Source organism: Armigeres subalbatus, chromosome 2 (genome assembly GCF_024139115.2).
Source record: "Armigeres subalbatus isolate Guangzhou_Male chromosome 2, GZ_Asu_2, whole genome shotgun sequence".
NCBI lineage: Eukaryota > Metazoa > Arthropoda > Insecta > Diptera > Culicidae > Armigeres > Armigeres subalbatus.
Window position 1 is genome coordinate 459,045,745 of NC_085140.1, and position 19,396 is coordinate 459,065,140.

The 19,396-nt window shown below is 39.0% G+C and overlaps 2 protein-coding genes across 8 annotated transcripts in view; one reads left to right on the forward strand and one right to left on the reverse strand.

Annotated features, from left to right (window-relative positions):
• Nucleotides 1–19,396, forward strand: part of LOC134213840 (protein HIRA homolog) — a 296,687-nt gene that overhangs the window by 65,890 nt on the left and 211,401 nt on the right. The window contains exon 6 of one of the 7 annotated variants that reach the window (XM_062693242.1): nucleotides 6,944–6,980. The exons of the other annotated variants lie outside the window; for them this stretch is intronic. Within the exon in view, the coding sequence (XP_062549226.1) occupies nucleotides 6,944–6,965 (22 nt within the window). The 3' untranslated portion in view covers nucleotides 6,966–6,980. Of the gene's footprint in view, nucleotides 1–6,943; nucleotides 6,981–19,396 lie in introns of those variants that run through there. 7 annotated transcript variants of the gene reach the window in all.
• On the reverse strand, nucleotides 543–2,738 carry LOC134213837 (cytidine deaminase-like). The gene is made up of 3 exons (XM_062693234.1): nucleotides 2,543–2,738; nucleotides 2,256–2,416; nucleotides 543–1,560 (listed from the first exon to the last, which is right to left on the reverse strand). The coding sequence occupies exons 2-3, from the start codon at nucleotides 2,314–2,316 to the stop codon at nucleotides 1,154–1,156; spliced, it is 468 nt and encodes a 155-aa protein (XP_062549218.1). The 5' UTR covers nucleotides 2,317–2,416; nucleotides 2,543–2,738; the 3' UTR covers nucleotides 543–1,153.

Sequence of the window (19,396 nt, forward strand, 5' to 3'; positions counted from 1 at the left end):
TTTCTCTATAGAATTAGCCGTGGAAGATAAACGAAAATCTTGCCTATTAGATGAAAATCCTTTTTCGTTTCATCACTTTTATCTCACTCACTATCGCGAGAATTATCGCAGAACAATTACAAAATTGTATGGCCGCGCCGGGATTCGAACCCAAAATAGTAACAATAATAGCCGTAGGGATGCGCTTACTCTAGCCATCGCGCTATCTGTAATTTGTTCCACATAAGCTACTACAATTTGCAATGATGATGCCACGAAAAGACTTGAATATGAAAGAGAAAGAGCAAACTAACGATTAGCGGCAATCGAGAGCATTACAAACCCTGATTATCGATCATCACATTCGTGATGACTGTTTGGCAAACATGCCGCTTCATGTTTCAACATGCTTACCAATGGAAAGTCCACCGTGACTCTTCTACACATATTTGTCTATGACATCGAGAAAGCATTTGATCAAAATCATGCTTGGTGCTCTCTCAGACACTTTTTCTCAACTAAACATGGTTTAGAGCCTAAGCGAAGTTGCAGGAATCGACCCTTAATGTTCTAAAAAATAAAACAACTTTTTTATCTGTTCATAAAATTTACATGAAATATATATTATGTGTTTGGTCCAACTATTGCATGGACTATTGCAATACCTCAAGAATTGCAAAAGGTTTTCCCTGCCAGCGGTCCCATCCCTGGTCGTTTTAGAGGGATGTGCCGTAATAGCCTGCCACAGATTTGTGGTTTAACCACGTGAACATCTCTAATTTTAATCAATGAACAAGCACAAACATATATTTTATTTGGTAATGAACGTGTAGTACGACGTTGATATTTTTTCTCAAATGGTCCGGGTTCAGCCAAATCACACCAACCGCCAATGAAAAACTTCTATTTTTTTACAAAAGTTTTCATGTAACATGAAACATTTTGAACATTTTCATGTTCAACGCCATAACTGAGGATATTCTACTTCAAATGTACGCATGAATTGACATAAAATACTTCCCGTTTTCCTCTTGCGAACAAAATTCACAAGACAGTCTAAAAGCCGCTTGGTTCGCTTTGGCTAAACCCCGACCAAATATTCATCTAACACATGATTTAAGTCGCACTGCTTCTGCTTTGCTTGTTTATCTTTGTAACCCACCTCCGTTCTTTCTTAATTGTGTAGAAAATCTGGCCGAAACGCATGAGGCAGTAACTTGTCTAGTGACGTCAGCATGACGCGTGCTGGCGAGGGTTTGGCGAGATAAATCGGCATGTTTTTGGCGCAGAACTCCGACAAAGTCTGGCGGCAGGTACCGCACGGTGATGTGAACTCCTTTTCCTGGTAGGCCACCACGGCCAGCGCTTCGAACTCACGGTAGCCCTCGCTGATTGCCTTACAGATGGCATTCCGCTCGGCGCAGACACTGGGTGCGAACGTTCCGTTCTCGATATTGCATCCGGTCACTATTTCGCCGGATTTAGTTCTCAATGCAGCTCCCACCGCGAAATTACTGTACGGACAGTAGGCGTTGTTGCGAACTTTGATAGCCGCGTTGATGAGTTCATGCACTTTTGAATCTGAAGATATCAAATTTGTCAAGGGTTAAGGCAAGGTCACCGTCTTAGGATAGATCTATTGGACAGGGCTAGTAGCTAATTACTGTCTAGCGAATTGATAAAGTTTTTTTTACCTTTTTCTACCATTACATATATTTGTCTATTTGTTTCAATTACTATTACTACAGTTAGCTTTGTTTTTCTAATAGTTTGTGCTTTCAATATATCTCATTAGATTGCGTTTAGATTAGATTTCACTGTTCCACAATTTTTTAAATAATATTAATCACTGAAGAGTTGATAATGTTTAAACTGAAAATCATATTATTCTCAAGGCAAAAACATAAAAACTATCGAACAGGTGTTGAGGAAAAATGAACCGAGTAGAAACAAAATTTAAACATCTAACTTTCTTTTTTAGACATAAACTTTAAAAGTACATTAGTGTTCAAGAAAGGAATTTGTGTTTTGCTTTCTCACACGAAATTGTGTTCAATTTGAGTACGTGAGTACGTGTCTGATGTAAGATTTGTGAAATCTGACTAATTATTCAAAGTAATGTATTCTATGAGATTACTTTTACTTGGAGTTTAATTATTATTTGATGAAGCCTGCTTCTCGATCTATATGCTACTAATATATGTTTTTATATTCATAAAAAAATACATAAAACTAATCGCTACTAGCCCTGGTTATATATAAAAATATGCACTTACCGAGAGATGAATATTCTACTATCGTTTCTCCATCGACCACCCCGTTGATGTTGTTGTTCATGTTATTATCCGTTTAGCACCTTGCGTGATTGGTTTGATCGCGAGATCGAGTGTGTGTGGCCGAGCTGAGCTCTAACTGCGAAATGAAAGACTGCCGAAGTCTGCGGCATGACGAAAATGAGCCGAACGTCGTGTAATAATATTTATAAAAATAGCATTAACAATTTGTAGCCTTTTGGCTCATCATGGCGATAGGAACGATTAATTCGAATATATACAAAGATTACCTAATGGTTATTTCCAGGAATCTGTGCTTCTGAGTGTTTGTTTCTATTTTCTTTGAATGGGTTCGCAAAAGGGGCAAATTTGTTTTCACTTTTTTCGCGAATCGTGACTAAATTGTCTACAACATATAGCCACTTGCTAACATTGTTGATGTTTTCCTTACAATCCTTTGCGAATGTGGTGTGATGAAGCACCCCCACCCCCACTGGCCTATGACGCTTTAACGCTCACTCACATTCATGTACTGTACACATAATATATATTATGTGGGATGAGAAATTCAGCGCGTTCTGTATGTGAATGGATAAACTTTGAAATGAACCGTCAAGCGACGTGAATATATCCATAAACATTTTCCATACGCTAGGAGAAGAATGAATTCTGTCATCAAAAGAAAAAGTAGAATCATGAAGAAAATTTCACAGCAGCTCTCAAAATAATTTTCAAATTTTCAAAATGATATTTATTTTCAAACTAACTCAACCTAACTTGTGATTTTAGCATGAGAAAATATCATATAAACCCGTCGGAAACGGTAACGAATATATCTTCTGAAGGAATAAAAAAAAATCCATTCAGTCGTTTTTGAGTTATGCGGATACGAACACAGACCATTTCATTTTTATTATATAGATAATTTATAGCATGAGGTTAGAATTTTGATTATCTGCATTATACATTTATTAATTTGATTGTTAATGACAATGAAGTTTTTTCTTGAAATGATTCCGGAGATGGTAGTACTTTTAATGTTTATTGAATTTCTAATCAAGCCTAATAAATCATTTTCAAAAAAATCTCTGTTTGTAATTTTTAAAATTATTTTCAATTCCATTGGCTATACCTTGCCGTGTTAAATTTCAGTGATTCTACTTTTCCTCTGATGACAGCGTTCATCCACTTCTCCCCGCGTATTGAATTAAGACATATTTATGTGTCGGTCAGAATACGTCGCAATATGGCAAAATCTCATTGCTATCTGCCTAGGATAGGATGTGACAAGTAGTCAGTAAAAATCGTACCGATTTGCTGTCACAATCGTACCGGTTGCTGATTGGTTGAAAATGACAATCGATTACTTCGATTGGTAGCGGCGCGTTTTCCGTAGGGCAGCATGTTGTTAGTTTGGCCGTGTTGCAGGTTTTTTAAGTTGATATTAAGCAAAATACGTAAATGTTTGAGTTCCAGTTTTTTGGTAAGAAAAAATTTTAAATTGAACTGCAAACGCCATATAAATTATTCTCAAGGGTTGTACAGATTTAAAACTGTTGATTTTAAGCATTATCATTCACCTTTCTGTCATTTTCGATCTCAAAGTCATTTTTTCAGTAGCGAAAACTTCTCTCTGTTAGTCTTTCACTTCAATTACATAAATAGTGGATGGAACGGGAAGAAAAACATCAAATTTTGATACATGATATTTAAAAGATTTTGTACCATATTATTTTGGCAGCACTGGCGACCACCTCATCAGAGCAACCGACTAAAAAACAACAAGGCAGTCTCAATTGAGTTGACACATCCTATCCTAGCTATCTGCCAGGTTGTGGGTAATAGCCTGTTCAGATTACAAGCCTTGTATAACATGTGCGAAATGAAATAGCTTAGTTTTCGGTTATATTAGGAATAATCCAGTTCGGTTGAGGTCTGACTATAAACTAAGGTTTATTCTAGATTATAATTCGATTGTGCCGTGGGCACTCATCTAATCGATGAACTTTCCAATACATGCATATAAAAAGGAATCCGCTCTGAAGTCGAATTCAAGATACTATACGAAAAAAAAACAATCGTATAGCTGTCATAAGGCAAGTTCAGTACTGTTCATTTAATTCCACCACGTCTTGTAATCTTTGCAGATACGTATTTCGACCTCAACTGTGAGGCCATCTTCAGTGCCTCGTACTTGACTCTTCAAGAACTCGACAAGTCGAGTCAAGTACGAGACACTGAATAGGGCCTCGTTGAGGTCGAAATACGTATCTGCAAAGATTACAAAACGTGGTGGAATTAAATAAAAAGTACTAAACCCGTCTTATGACATTTGAAGACATCTCACTAAAAGAGCTTAAATAATTTTCTCAGAATCGAATAGGCAAATTTCACTGAGAAGCTATGACAAAACGCTTCGTTCTTGCTCATTTTCCGTTGGGAACCATATTTTTCCGCAGCACACGGTATAGAACAAGTTGAAATGCATCATCAGAACTGGTGCCCCCGTATTCTGAGCTTTTTTTTTAAAGGAGCTTTATCCGAATAAAATAAAAGTTATAATTAAGAAGTTAAAAATGAGGAGTTAGAAGCAAAAAGTGCTTGATGAGAAGTGAGCAGTGAGAAGTAAAAGTAAAAAGCATGCAGTGAGAAGTGAAGAGTGAGAAATGAGAAGAAAAGACGGAATATTGAGAAGTGAGGAATGAGATGTGAGATGTGACAAGTAAGAAATGAGATGTGAGAAATGAAAATTATGAAATTAATCCTCCTTCTTCTTCCTTCTTTCTTACTTGTTCTTCCTTTTTACTTCATGTCCCTTCTTCTTCTTCCCGAGCAGAGAATGAAAACAAACCGAAAACTTATTTTGATATTTTGATACTTTCATTTGCAACATCAAATTTTGGTGACCCTGTGGTCGAGTTAATAGTAATCACATCAAAAATTGAGAACTAAATGCTGTATCCAAATAAACAAAATGATAAAAAAAATTGATATCACGGAAAACAAAAATAGGGAGAATGACGGCTTTGGCATGTTTTGTTCTATTATTGGCAGGGGTTTTTTATGACTGACTAGGCTCAAATTTGGCCTAAACGTTCTTTGCATATCAAAGAATATGCCAAATTTCATAAAATTTGGTCGACAAAAACCCCCCTGCCAATAATAGAACAAAACCTGCCAAAGCCGTCTTTCCCCCTACTTATTTTGATATCGTAAACAAGAATAGGGGTGATTATGCTATAATAAGATTTACAAACAAAATTAGTTATCATTTAGTCATTTTCTAAAAGTCTTGATATCAAAAAAATATCTTATTCAGTTCCTATTTTATTTAAATTTATTTGAGATGATATCAAAATAAAAATATCAAAATTAGTTTGACTTTTGATGTTAATTTTTTTTTTCAGTACATATTATTCAGTCTGATAAGTTCGAAGCCATTTTGATGGCTGCAGAATGATCGTCGTACAGGAGATACCTTAAGTAGTCGATCTGTAAATTATTAAAAAAAAGTAACATTATTACCAACTTACTAAAAATAAGTTATAAAATACCTTTAATGTAGTATCCTGCTTCAGAGGCACTAGTGATGCGGGCTGATCAGAATCAATAGATGATTCGTTATACGATAGTTTGTTTAGTTCTTCCGACACACTAAGAACTATGATTTTGCGAGAGGAGCCTTTCGGGTTGTTCGAAGCCCTCCCGGTCAAAGATCGCCCGTTGAATCCCTCTGGGCAAAGGTTCATCATTATAAATTTCACAAATAAATAATCCGAGTTCTTTGCTTCGACAGACCATGCAACTAGTATTTCGTTGTTAGACTCTATTATTATTTTCAGTTATCAAAATAATATCAAAATATCATATTTGCTAGAGTACCCTGCGATTCTGTATCAAAATATGTTATGGTTATGATATCAAAAACTCAATTTGTTATCATTTTGATAGCGGACTCTGCTCGGGTTCCTTCTTCTTTCTGCTTTATATCTCACCGTTCACCACTCACTTTTCAACATCTCGCTTCTCACTCACCAGTTATCATATCCCACTTCTCACCTCTAGCTTTTGTTTTCCTCACTTCTCACTTCCAATTTCTCGCTTCGCAACTATCGTATCTCACTTATCACCACTTACTTCTCACTTCTCAACTCTCATTATTTCATTAATTCGACACTGTTGTTTCATAAGGGCCAATGTCGCAAACGTAAACAATGCCTTTTCCTGCAAATTCCTCAACAACTAGGACCGCCCCCAGCTTACAACCACTTGGAAGTGGTGGCGCTCCGCGCCTTCTATCGAACGAAAGTGGAAAATACCGCCAGAAGTCTCTAATCGTCCTGAAATCAGCAGAAGAAGTCAATGTTTACGTTTGCGACTTTCGCCCTTTTGAAACAACAATGTCGAATTCTCGTTTTCACTATTCAATTTGAACGTTTCGCTTCTCACTATACTTAAAAACAATTTTATCTATTCAGCCAAATGGCACTCGGCTATAATGAAAGAACAATTTGGAGAGTTAAAGGAGTTGAAGAAATACACTTGGCGGATGTTATTGGTTTATAAAGTTTTTTTTTTCTTCTTAATTCACATTTGTTGGTTTATACATAACAATATCGGTACAAAACAAGATACAGTTACACATATATACACAAGCAATACACAAACTACTCTGCTGCTCTTGTTTCCAGACCTGGGTGTACTTCATCTTGACCCAGGAAGTTCCGGACAATGGCACACGTGCTGAGAATTACCGACTTCTGGATAGCTGGTAACTCCTTTTCCATACTCAGCATTCTTAGACTTTTCAAAAGTTTCGTAGGTACAATTCCAGTCTTAAGACGAGTTTAAACAATCCCATTGAATTCCACCACTTAATTGTATCCTGACAGATACGTATTTCGACCTCAACAGTAAGGCCGTCTTCAGTGTCTCGTACTTGACTCGACTCGAGTCGAGTCAAGTACGAGACAAAGACGGCTTCACTGAGGTCGAAATACGTATCTGTCAGGATACAATTAAGTGGTGGAATTCAATGGGATTGTTTAAACTCGTCTTATGACAGGTGAAAACATTCCACTAAAAAGCTCAAAATAATTTTCTTAACAATTCCAGTGGTTGATATAACTACAGGGACAATCTTCGGCACCTCTATCAATCCCCATAAATCCTTCAACTCAACGGCCAACGGGTGATACTTGGCGATTTTTCGGCCATGAGTTTCCTCCAGATTACGGTTTTTTGGAACGGCGATGTCGATGATGACCACTTTCTTCCGAACTTTGTTGTAAAACATTATATCTGGGCGGTTGTGGTGAATAAATAGATCGTTTTCAAAAACAGGGTCTGGACGGTACCGGGAATTTGATACAAACTGCTCCAAAAGACCACATTGCAACGTCAGCTGTTGATGCACAATCTTTGCAACACCATTGTGTCGTTCGGTGTAGGCTGCATTTGCGAGTACTGGGCAGCCTGCCATAACATGATCAATGGTTTCGGGTGATTGGTGACACATCCGACCGATGTCATCAACATTTTGGTGCCAAACATACCGCTTGCAATTTCTCGTAGGCATTACTCTGTCCTGAATGGCTATCATGTCTGCTTCGATTACCAGCGAGAGTTCACCTCGGATCAGCCACATGTTCGATGCGGCTTTATCAATTTGCTGTTGTTCAAGTTGATGAGGGTGGGCCTGGGCACCGTGCACTTCTTCAGCTTTCCATGCTGCAATCTTCTCCTCCACAGTCTGTAAGTTGCAGTGGATGCTGTAATTCTCCTGTGCAAGATGCAGAGCAGTGTATCCTCTATCAGCACAAAAAACTGCTTGGTATTGACGATTAAAGGTTGCATGAAGAAGAAGAAGTCGAAGGATGATATTTGAAAAATATTGCATGGGGAAGCATACGGGAAGTTTTTTAAAACTCTTCTCAAAAATTCTAGGGGCAATTCAATTAAAAACGGTTAGCAGTACGGGGTTGGACTATTCTTCTACTGCATAATAAATGCAATTTTTCGATTTCAAATTTTATTTAATGATATCATATCTAATACACAGTATACTGCCGTCATACGTATATCTGTCCCATGTTTGCTGGGATTTCCTATGTACATAGGACAATTATGCGTAGAACGGCAGTATAAGAAAAGTCCAACTCCGTACTGCTTTCCGTTTTTAATTAAATCGCTTCTAGAATTTTTGAGAAAAGTTTTAAAAATATTTCCGTATGCTTCCCCGTGCAATATTTTTCTAATATCATCCTTCGACTTCTTCTTCTTCATGCAACCTTTAATCGCCAATACTCCGTGTCGTGTACTGTTTTCTATGAAGTACCGCCTCAGCTGTCGAACCTGGTCGATACACAGTGCCTGGATGTCAAGTACTCCTGTCCCTCCTTCTTCTCGTGGAAGGGTGAATCTCTCTAACGCTGATTGAGGATGGCGCATACCTGCTTCTCGAAACGCTTTCCTCAACTTTCTTTCAAGGTCTTCTAGGTCCGTTTTGCTCCATTTGACAACTCCAAAACTATAGGTCAAAAGAGGAATGGCAAATGTGTTCACTGCCCGGATCATGTTTCCTGCATTTAGAGAAGACTTCAGAACACAGTTCACGCGATTCAAGAACTTATCTCGCAGCTCTATCTTGATGTCGGTGTGGCGAATACTGGTGAGCTGACGGAAACCCAGATATTTGTACGACTCGCCACGAACCATATCCTTTATCATCTCCCCTTCATAGACCTCATAACCACCTGACTGCACTAGCTGTCCTTTGTGTAGCTGGACTGATCTGCATTTATCCAGCCCTAGTTGCATGCCGATGTCGCTACTGATCCTTTCAATGGTGTTGATGGCTATTCCTAGTCGTTCTGTGTTATCAGAGTAAACCTTGAGATCGTCGAAGAAAAAAGTATGAGTGATTTCCTCGTGCTCACCACTTCCATACCTTATTTTGAAGCCATGACCATTTTGGTTGAGTGTTCTGCTGAGAGGGTTCAGCGAAAGACAAAACCAGAGTGGACTGAATGAATCACCCTGAAATATCCCCCGCCGAATCCGAAGCATTCTTGAGCGTAACACAGTTTTCCCATCACTTATTTGGAGCGTAGTGCTCCAGTGACCCATCGCACTTTCCAGCAACCTCACCACCGACAAGTCTACTTTATACAACTTCAGTACATCCAGGAGAAACGAATGCGGTACTGAGTCATATGCTTTCTTGTAATCGATGTAGGTCATGGGGCTGCCCAATTTCTCTGGTACCTCGTTGCTTCGCGAACGTCTTCCTCTTCAACGACAACGGCTTGCATTTCCTCGATGTCGTCACAGTTTTCCTCCTCTCTCCTTAGCCACGGCTGTCCGATGCGGTGTTGTACTGGGGTTTCCCAGATCTCAGACCAAAAATTAGTGATATGGTTAATCTCTGGTAGACCTTCACTGTAGTCGGGCTTTTCGTGGCTGATGTGCTCATAGAAAGCTTTTTCGTTGTCACTGAACATCCGGTTTTGGCGACGACGTTTCTCAGATGCAGTGTAACTTGAATCACCCTTGAATTGCGAGTATAAATGAATCATTTGCTTGAAAAACTGCATATATCCATAATTTTCATAATTCATAATTTCATAATTCATAATTCAATTTCATAATTCCGAGAAAACAAAAAAACTGTTTTTGAACTAATTGGCACCGACTCTTTTGATTTCTTCGGTACAGATCAATAGTTTTTGGCAAAACTCAACAGAACAAAAATTTTTTTTTCGTATTTTTTGCTAGAATACGTATTTTTGGACGAGGATTTGGAATATATGAAAATCTCATTTTGGCCAGAAAATGTCAGTTTCTCAAATAAACGGTTCAAAAGTATTATCGATTTCCTTTGCCCATCTTGCTGACCACTGTACAGATTCAAGAACAGTGACGCAGAAATCCTTGAATTAAACAATGTTGAAAAACTGATAAGGACATCGTGATGGAACGTTGATCAAGTTTCAAGTGAAAATTTGAATCAACGAAGAAGTTAAGATCAACTTTGGGCCTATGAGCTCTAAGCGTTATTTTTTTAGATCTTTCCTTTCACTATTGTAAATTAAAAGGTGACTGTAGTGTCTTCCCGCATAATTACAAACTGTACATGGATATTTTCCCGTGCGGTCGACAACAGTATCCTTTACTGTTGACAACTGTAAATGAACAAACTCATATAAAGTTTTAACAGTTTGTGGTACGGTTATTTGAAAAATAACAATATGTTGAATGGGTTGTTAAGTTATGTCACCATAAAAAATCGTCTGTTTTCGCGTGCAAAATTTTCGCTCAACAGTATGATAAAATGTTGACATATAATGCAGGAAATAAAGAACATTTTAGAGACAGCATGTTATATGTTGACATTTAGTGATGATGTCGAGCAGTTATGGTTGAATCGATCGAAAAGTATTCGATAACCGCAACGTAAACTGTGAAGCTATATCTTACATCGTAATAATGATTCTGACCATATAACATGTTGTTTTTTATTATGCGGGTTGATCTAAAAAAAGAGACTCTTTAGTGACTGACCCGAAAAAAGTGACGATATCATAAGAAAGTGACTCGTTACCAGGCCTGATGTTTACAAAATCACATACGTCCTTTTAAATAAGTACCCAAAAAGTGCCCTTCATCACATATTATTCATTATATTGTATATTTACCAGCCTATATTAAAATGCCATTGAACTTCAGTAGATCCAGTTTCCTCCTAACGATTCCAAACATTATTACAACACTACTCTTCCTGCTTGCGGGTCAGCACAAAATATTGATTTTGGTATTGCTGTTAATGAATTAAGAACATGTGTTTCTCGCAAACTATTAAAGGAACAACCTTTTGTTGCCACCATGTAAAGTTTATCCTAATTACGCCATGACACAGAAAAGATGGTGTGATAATCACATTTAAAGCGGTGTACACTCTTGGTCCAAAGACCAAAACTGAACTGATTTATTCTGGCTGGACGGACCTTATTTATATGTGTCAGACCACAAAAACTTACATACAAAGCATAGAACCAATATGGCTCCTGGAGTGACTTTTGCGTTCCAGCATATGCTGTTATTGGTCGCATTGATAGATCCGTAGCTCCGAGCCGTACGCTTTACATATTTACATCGTTGCAATCGATTTGCAAACGTTAGCGTTGGGAGAACGTCTTGAGCGGCGAGCAATCGTAATCGTCTTCGCAACGGATTCAGCCGATAGCCATTAGGAACATATCCATATCAATGACAACTCATATGTTATCGGTTTTATGTTTTTTTTGTGATAATCGACAACCTTTTATCAACGGCATAAAATCAACACCTAACAAAACTATTATTAAAATTTTATTAAGGGTAAATAAATCAAATTTCTTCACTAGTTATTAACTTTGGGCACAGAGAACCGATATGGAGGCTCAAACAAATTTTCTAGCAAAACATGTTTTTCTTCCTTGAGCATTACGTCATCCGCAAAGCCTTCTATTTTCACACCGGCCGGGAGACTTAAGCGTAATACTCCGCCGTACATAATATTCCACAGAACCGGTCTGAGGATCGATCCCTATGGAACACCTGATCTATCTTTGACCATCAAATCCCTGAAAATAACTTTCAGTATCCTGCACAGGACTCGAACTCTCAATCGGTGCAGGAGTCAGCAATAGCTGCCCAGTAGCGTTATTAAACGCATTTTTCACATCAAGTGTAATCAATGCATTAATACCTCGCCTATTCAAACTTCTTGCTATCTTGGCCGTATCCGTTACCGATCGAACTGCTTCGAATGGCCCTTACGGAAACTATACTGGTTGCTAGATAAGCCACCTCCACACTCTGTTTAAGCCGACAATCTATTCAGGATAACCTCTCTAGCTATGTCCATGCAGTAGGAAAATTGGTCTATACAGAAGGGTCTCGGCTGCTTTCGCTTCGAGGAGCACCAATTCCTGCAGTTCCATCGATCTGGAAGTTTTCTTCGTCCATGCATCTTTGGAGCAGCTCCTGATATCTGGATCAGCGAGAATAGCGTGTCTAAGGACCAGGTTTGGAATATTGTCGTCTGGTGCTTTTGAGCTTAAGTTTCCTTGCAGCTACGATAAGCTCTTCGTTAGTCACTAGGTAGCACGTCGACTGATTCGTACGGGGTAGCGGGCCAGTTCGATGATTCATGCCTTGGAAACAGTAACGTGATGAACTTATCTGTAAATATTAAAAATCACGATAATAAAGCTTTAAAAAAAATAAAATAAAAATCCTTCGACTATTTTGGCCAACATCTCCGGGGATTTCTTAGGTGGCGTGCTGTTAGTTGTAGCCATCACCATCCTGTATGCATCTCCCCATGGATTGTCGTTTGCCATCCTACAGCTGCTCAAAGAGGCTCTTATTACATTCAATCTCAGTTCAGAGCTCGTCGCGTCCAGAACACCGGCGCCTCTCGACCTTTTCAGCGTCTGTTCTGCGTCTATTGACGATACCTCTAATTTTGTATTTTGAATGATACCTAACAGTCTTTAGTATAGTTACATTAAAATATGTTTTGCGAACAAAACAATATTGTATCATTAGGTTATAATCATTTTATCATACATTTGACGATTCTCTGAATAATAATCGTTTGGTGTATGATCGTATTAGTACACTTTTGGGTGATTTTTCTGTGGAATGGGAGTAAATAAAGTTATTTTTTATGCGTGTGTTGATAATCAAATTTTAGTCTGTGATTTGTGTGATCTGTCATCAGAGTAAGTCGAGACGTCAGATTCTTCGTGCTGGTTTTGGAACTGGAAAACGATTGACGAAAGCGTAAGTTGGATCAAAATTTAATTTTTTTTTCATACCCCGATAAACTATTATATTTCAACAGATCAACAATCTTACGATGGCTTCTCTAGCGACCAAGGGTTCCACACTGGTATGAGTAAGCGATCAGTATTTCTGACAAACATCAATAACCTCCTCGCCCATTTATAATGGCGCTGCAGATCTTGGTTACATAATTATATTCCAAAATATTTCCTTACAGCGCTGTTGAATAACGCTCGGCCAAAGTTCAACGTCTTCTGAAGTATGCCAAGGTTGAGCTTACGCCTCCAACCCGGAGATATTCCAGCCATCCGCGATGGAATCGCCTGCATCGTTTCGGTGCCCGCACCGGTGCATGGAAGAATTTGACCGTGAAGGAAGCCTTGAACACCCTGGTCACTGCTGAGGTTTGCTTCTGGTTCTACGTTGGTGAATGATCGGCAAACGTAACCTGGTTGGTTACAATGTTTAGCCTCATTAAGAGAGTTAAGAGTCGAGTCAGTGGTATTTTGGGAGTTGAGTTGGTCTTTGTAATAAGAAACAATTCTTTGAGTCGATATAAAAATATACTGTAAAAGCAAAGAAGCATTTTTATTAACCATTTTACAAAGTTTTGTGTGGAACAGATTTTGATAGTTTTCCCAATCAGATGTATCTGATCCGGGTTCAGAAAGACCAATTTGGGGAAGGCTTATCCGTTGCTAACCAGTTAAAGTCGTCCAGTTCATTCCAATTGTTGAGGACGTCCAACCCAGACTTGAGAATATATCTCAATCCAGGGTAGCATTATATTCTGCAACTTGAATTTGGTTACAATCTTCTGATAGCTCGGATGTCACTTTCAAATAAAGATCGCTTTTGGAGCTGTGACAGCGTAGTTGCTGACATGCAACGACAAACGTGCAATTCGTGCAATCATCCAGAAAAATGGACTTGAGGTTGGACGCAGATGACTAGACAATTCAGTTGAGAACTGAAGGAACCGAGTGTCCTTCTAATTTAACGATGCAATCTGTCAAATCCGATGCGTTACAGTTTGATCATCAACAGCGGAACGGGAAGACTATGAGCTCCTTCTTTCTGTTGGAGAATGTCCACTTCATTCTATCACCTTCCGCTTCAGAGTGTGCTCCCTTTCCGATTCTATCAATTGAGTCCTTCCATCTTGATTGATTTTGACTGATTTCTTACTTTTGAATCCAAATTTCTTCTTAGGGATCAGCTCACTTCAGAGCGTCCATATTTGCACAGTTCGTTGATGGCGTTCTGACAGATTTTGATTTTGTATTCGTTGAGGAAAAGGTGGACGTCGAAAGATAGCGTTGCAGATCGTATATCTCGTTCTGAACTTGAATATCTGCGCCTTCGATTCGCTAGATGAAACGGTATCCAATTTATTGTTGATTGATTTCAACTTCTGCTCGAAGCTGGAATCGAAGTACTGAATAGCTTCGGTCTCGTCGGCATCCTTTTGCGCTCTAGTTTGGCTGCCTGGATTTGTATCCCACGTTCTTTGTGTCGACGATTTAGAATTTCGTTTTCTCCTTTCCTAAAGCCACGCCGGGATCGCTGTGGTCTACGATCTCCGCCATGTTTGTTTTTGATATATTTATTTGATAAAGTTGTTAGATCTGAAAAAAAATAATAAGTACTTCTAGAGATGACAAAAGTTCTGACATACCTCTGGACCATATCATTCGTTTTCTTCTTGCAGATAGGTTCAGGGTTCTCGCTTGCTTCCTTCAATTTCTATAAGCAGCTTTCTTGGTCTTCTTCGTTTCCCAAATTGTTGTCTGCACGATGATGCCGTTTGAGTAGTTCTATTTTCTTTGCTTTGGTTACTTGAGAGTACGTAGCCGGACCACCAAAGACTGCTAGATACAATATGGACTTGGTAAACATTCCGATTTGGTTCCACCAACAGACGTGTTGAACCCAAATCTGCTCGTCCAGACTACGGATTGCTGAGTCCCCGCCCAAAACTCGCCTAATTGATAATAGCTTTCCAAAATCGTGGGATAGTTTTCTTTTTACCGTCTGAAATCTGTGGAAATCAGAGCAACAATAAAACACGCATTTTAATCAGCAAAGTTCTTGCATGCCATGTTTTTACCTCTGTTTGTATTCAATCGATACCAGCCCGCTATGTGACACCGAAGCCAATCGCTTCCGCCGCAATCAGCCACAAAGCCGTCTTTTGATCACTTGTCAACCGGACGGGAACTCTGAAGCATATTTCGGTAAAGTTCAGAAGCAGGAAGCATGTCCTGTGCAATGAATTTTAATCAAACAGGAACGAATTAACTGTTTTGAACTCCGGGTATTGTTTCGTTTGATTGGGAATCGTCGCCAAGGAAACGAGTGTGATGTGACTAAAACCATAACAGGACAAGCAATCGAGTTGCCCTTGATTATCTGTCAGACGATGACGAAATTGTTCATGGAACATCATAACACGTGTGTAGTTGTATGTGTGTATGAATTTATTGACAAGTGGACCAACTAGAAAATAGACTTTTTTCACATATAGAGGGTGCGGGTGCGGAATTTGCGAATATTGAGTAATCTCCACACGCTGTTCTTCATTCTACCCATTTGTGGGTAAAAAGTCACCCAGTCCAGCAAAACAAAAAGAGCCACCCATTTTGAGTAAACATTTTATTTATTACCAGAACCAGACAGTGCAACACAAAAGTCTTCCATTCAGTGGTCCTTGGCAGCACGCCGCCAATCACGCAGTCTGCGGAGAATCCGCAAATTGTCCCCCTGATCTATCCACCTTGCCCCGCTGTGCACCTCGCCTTCTTGTTCCCGTCGGATCTGTCGTAATCTTCCGGACTACGATCAGACTCAAGAGCCACGCAGAATGGGTCGTTTGCGTACGTTTTGGTTTTCCATGGGAAACTGTCAAAATGAACAAACGTATCCATTGTTTCCCATCAGTTCCTCGCAAGGGGTAGAGCCTGACTCTGCTCATTGCAAATTGTTTCGACTCCTTGTCGCAGCTAGAGAGAAATTAATTTAATATTTATTATAAAAAGCCGCTTTGTACCAATCCTCCAATCCTCTTTAAAATGCCGAACCACAACATATCAACCAACCATAGTGTTCGGATTGAACAAGAAAAAAAGGAAATTCTTTGTTAATCGACTTTTAGTATGCCGATCAAAGCTGAAATATATTTAATTCAGTATTTAATATTCCGTGTAGTTACAACATCTTATCTAGGTAGGAGTATTGCGTCTCTTTGTTTTTAATTCAGGCTCGTTAGGTCTCAGATGACCGTCCGTTTTATAGACAAGGACTTGTCACCTGGAGACTCTGTTCCCCTTGTTACTATAGCAACCGATTTTTTTGTTTCCCCTCTTCTGCAACGATTCGATTTTTATTTTGGGTGTAGAGGGTCTTGTGACACGGGGTTTGTAACGTGAAACATTTTAGTTTGTATTTTAGTATCTATTTATTATAATAATGATATTGCATCAAAGAAAGAAGTCTATTTTATTTGTTCTGTTATTCCTAACTACTCTACAGGATCGTTGTCGAGAACCATTTTCACCGGTTTACTGTCCGACATTCTGACTACGTGCCCGGCCAACCGCAGTCTTCTGATTTTCGCGGTGTAAACGATGGATGGTTCTCCCAACAGCTGATACAACTCGTTGTTCATTCGCCTCCTCCACGCACCGTCCGCCATCTGGACCCCGCCATAGATGGTACGCAATACTTTCCTTTCGAAAACTCCCAGTGCGCGTTGGTCCTCCACGAGCATCGTCCATGTCTCGTGTCCGTAGAGAACTACCGGTCTTATGAGAGTTTTGTAGATAGTCAGTTTGGTACGGCGGGGAACTCTATTAGATCGGAGCGTTCTACGGAGTCCAAAGTACGTATGATTTCCTGTCATGATGCGTCTCCGAATTTCTCTGCTGGTATCGTTTGCGGAGTTCACCAGTGAGCCCAAGTACACGAATTCTTCAACCACTTCGATGTCATCACACCCAATACAAACTCGTGGTGGGTGGCTTACGTTGTCCTCTCTTGAGCCTCTTCCTATCATGTACGTCGTCTTCGATGTGTTGATGACTAGTCCAATCCGTAGCGAAGCTACTTTTCAGTATGATGTAGGCTTCCTCCATCCTCTCAAAGTTACGAGCCATAATATCTATGTCGTCGGCGAAACCAAATAACTGGACGGACTTCGTAAAAATCCTACCACTCGTGTCAATTTCTGCCCTTCGTATTACTCCCTCCAAAGCGATGTTGAATAGCAGACACGAAAGACCATCACCTTGCCGTAACCCTCTGCGCGTTTCGAAGGGACTCGAGAATGCCCCTGAAACTCGAACTGCGCACATCACCCGATCGATCGTCGCCTTGATCAACCGTGTCAGTTTGTCCGGGAAACAATTTTCGTGCATTAGCTGCCATAGCTAGTCCCGATTGATTGATCATATGCGGCTTAGAAGTCGATAAAAAAGTTGATGTGTTGGCACGTTGTATTCGCGGCATTTCTGCAATACCTGACGTACGGCGAACACCTGATCTGTGTGTCGTGACCGGACGAGGTTTCTAATGTCGTTTTCGTTTTTGCGGTGTAGCTATACTCGTGCTACACTTTTGCACCGAAAATGTTCGTTTTTGATTTTCGTGCTACACCAGTGTAGCATTTTTCTTGCACTGAATCAAGCAGTGTAGCACCAGAAAAAATTAAAGTGTGCCGTGTAGTGTACAGTGTTGCCACTTATTTTTCGAACCTCACCTTCATTTTCAGGCGTAAAAATCTTTTTCACCTTTATTTGTGAGCAAAAAATCTTGAAAAATCTTTATGTACTTAAGACTGAAGCGCATAACATCGTTCGTCATTTCGCCCGTCAAATTTGACATTTTCCCGTGGATAAACTGTCAAATTCGACGAGTTGATTGGCGAACTTGTCTTTGTGCTCCAGGCTTAAACTTGAATAGGTGCTTAATAGCTGAAATATTCACTTTTTTTAAAATATACAAATGTTTTTAAATCTGTTGGGTTTTTTAGAAGCAGGTAGATATTTGTAATGAGAGTATATTTTGAAACGAGTTTCGAGGTATTTTTGTACCATCCCATTTATTGCAAATCAAGGTGATCAAAAGTTATAAACCTTTCAGGTTTGTAGTGTGAATATTTTGACTTTTTGCATTTTGAATTGAATTGCAACGTTAAAGCCATCTTGGCAACTCCTTTCTTTTTAACATAACATTTTTTAACGCAAAATAGCATTAATCGTGCTGGTATACCGTATATATATTCAGTCGGTTACTAACCAAAGTTTTAATAAAGTTATTCGGCCAAAACAGCCTTTTGACAGCTGCTGCCGAATGAGGGATGAGATAGAAATTTTGATGAACTTTCTTAATAATGGAAATACCAGCTTTCATTCTCGCCGTTTACCGCCCAGCGATGTCTCGCAACTTTTCGTCGTATCGGTTTGCTCTTCGATCTGATTAGTTTTGCAAAGATTTGCACCCTGAGCTCCCGCAAAAGTTTGGAATCTTCTTCAGGATCGAACTGAGACTGGTAATGCTCTCCAAATTCTTTGGATCGATGAGTCAAGCTGTTTTAAGAACGGGATCATTCAAGAGTTTGATTGTTTGCTTCACCAGCTCCACATAGAAATTATAATTATATATATTATATATAATTATAATACATGCGAGTATATGTATACATGTATACATGCGAGAGAATAGAAAGTTACCTTCAGCGGTTAATCAAGAGGTCCTGCCAGATTATCTGCCGCTAGCCCTACGTAGGTCTTCATTTTCTCGTGAAGATGTTGTTCAAAGTTTTGTAAGCCATTTGTCTATGATATTTTTAAGAAATTCATCTTTCTAGATGTTGGAAAGGATAATCAGATAAAGCGATTTAATTTCACTGTACATGTTCGTATACTCAAGGCTTTCCGATTGAAAAATACGATTGACTTTATTAACAAGCAGTAGGTCATCCCGAGTAGAAGAAAATAGCTGAATAATATCAAATGTTGATAAGATAGTAAAATGAGATATGAACATGATTGATATAAGAGATAAAAGATCAAACGACAATATCAATATTTTGCATGAAAATATCATGAGGAGATCAATTTATGCTATTTATAATAAGAGATCAGTATCATGTGCCATTAGTTTGTTCTTATCCATAGCATATCTTGATATTTAAATGATATTTCGGTGCAAATTTTTGATATTGTTGCATGTTCTTTTATCTCTTATATCAATCAAGTCTATATCATGTTTTTTTTTATTCTGTTCATGACTTCTACCAGGGATGGGATCGT

Coding starts and splice junctions, on each gene's coding strand:
- LOC134213837 (XM_062693234.1), bottom strand. CDS start 2,316: ATGAACAACAACATCAACGGGGTGGTCGATGGAGAAACGATAGTAGAA. Junction 1,561..2,255: donor AGTAGAATATTCATCTCTCG/GTAAGTGCATAT, acceptor TGATATCTTCAG/ATTCAAAAGTGCATGAACTC.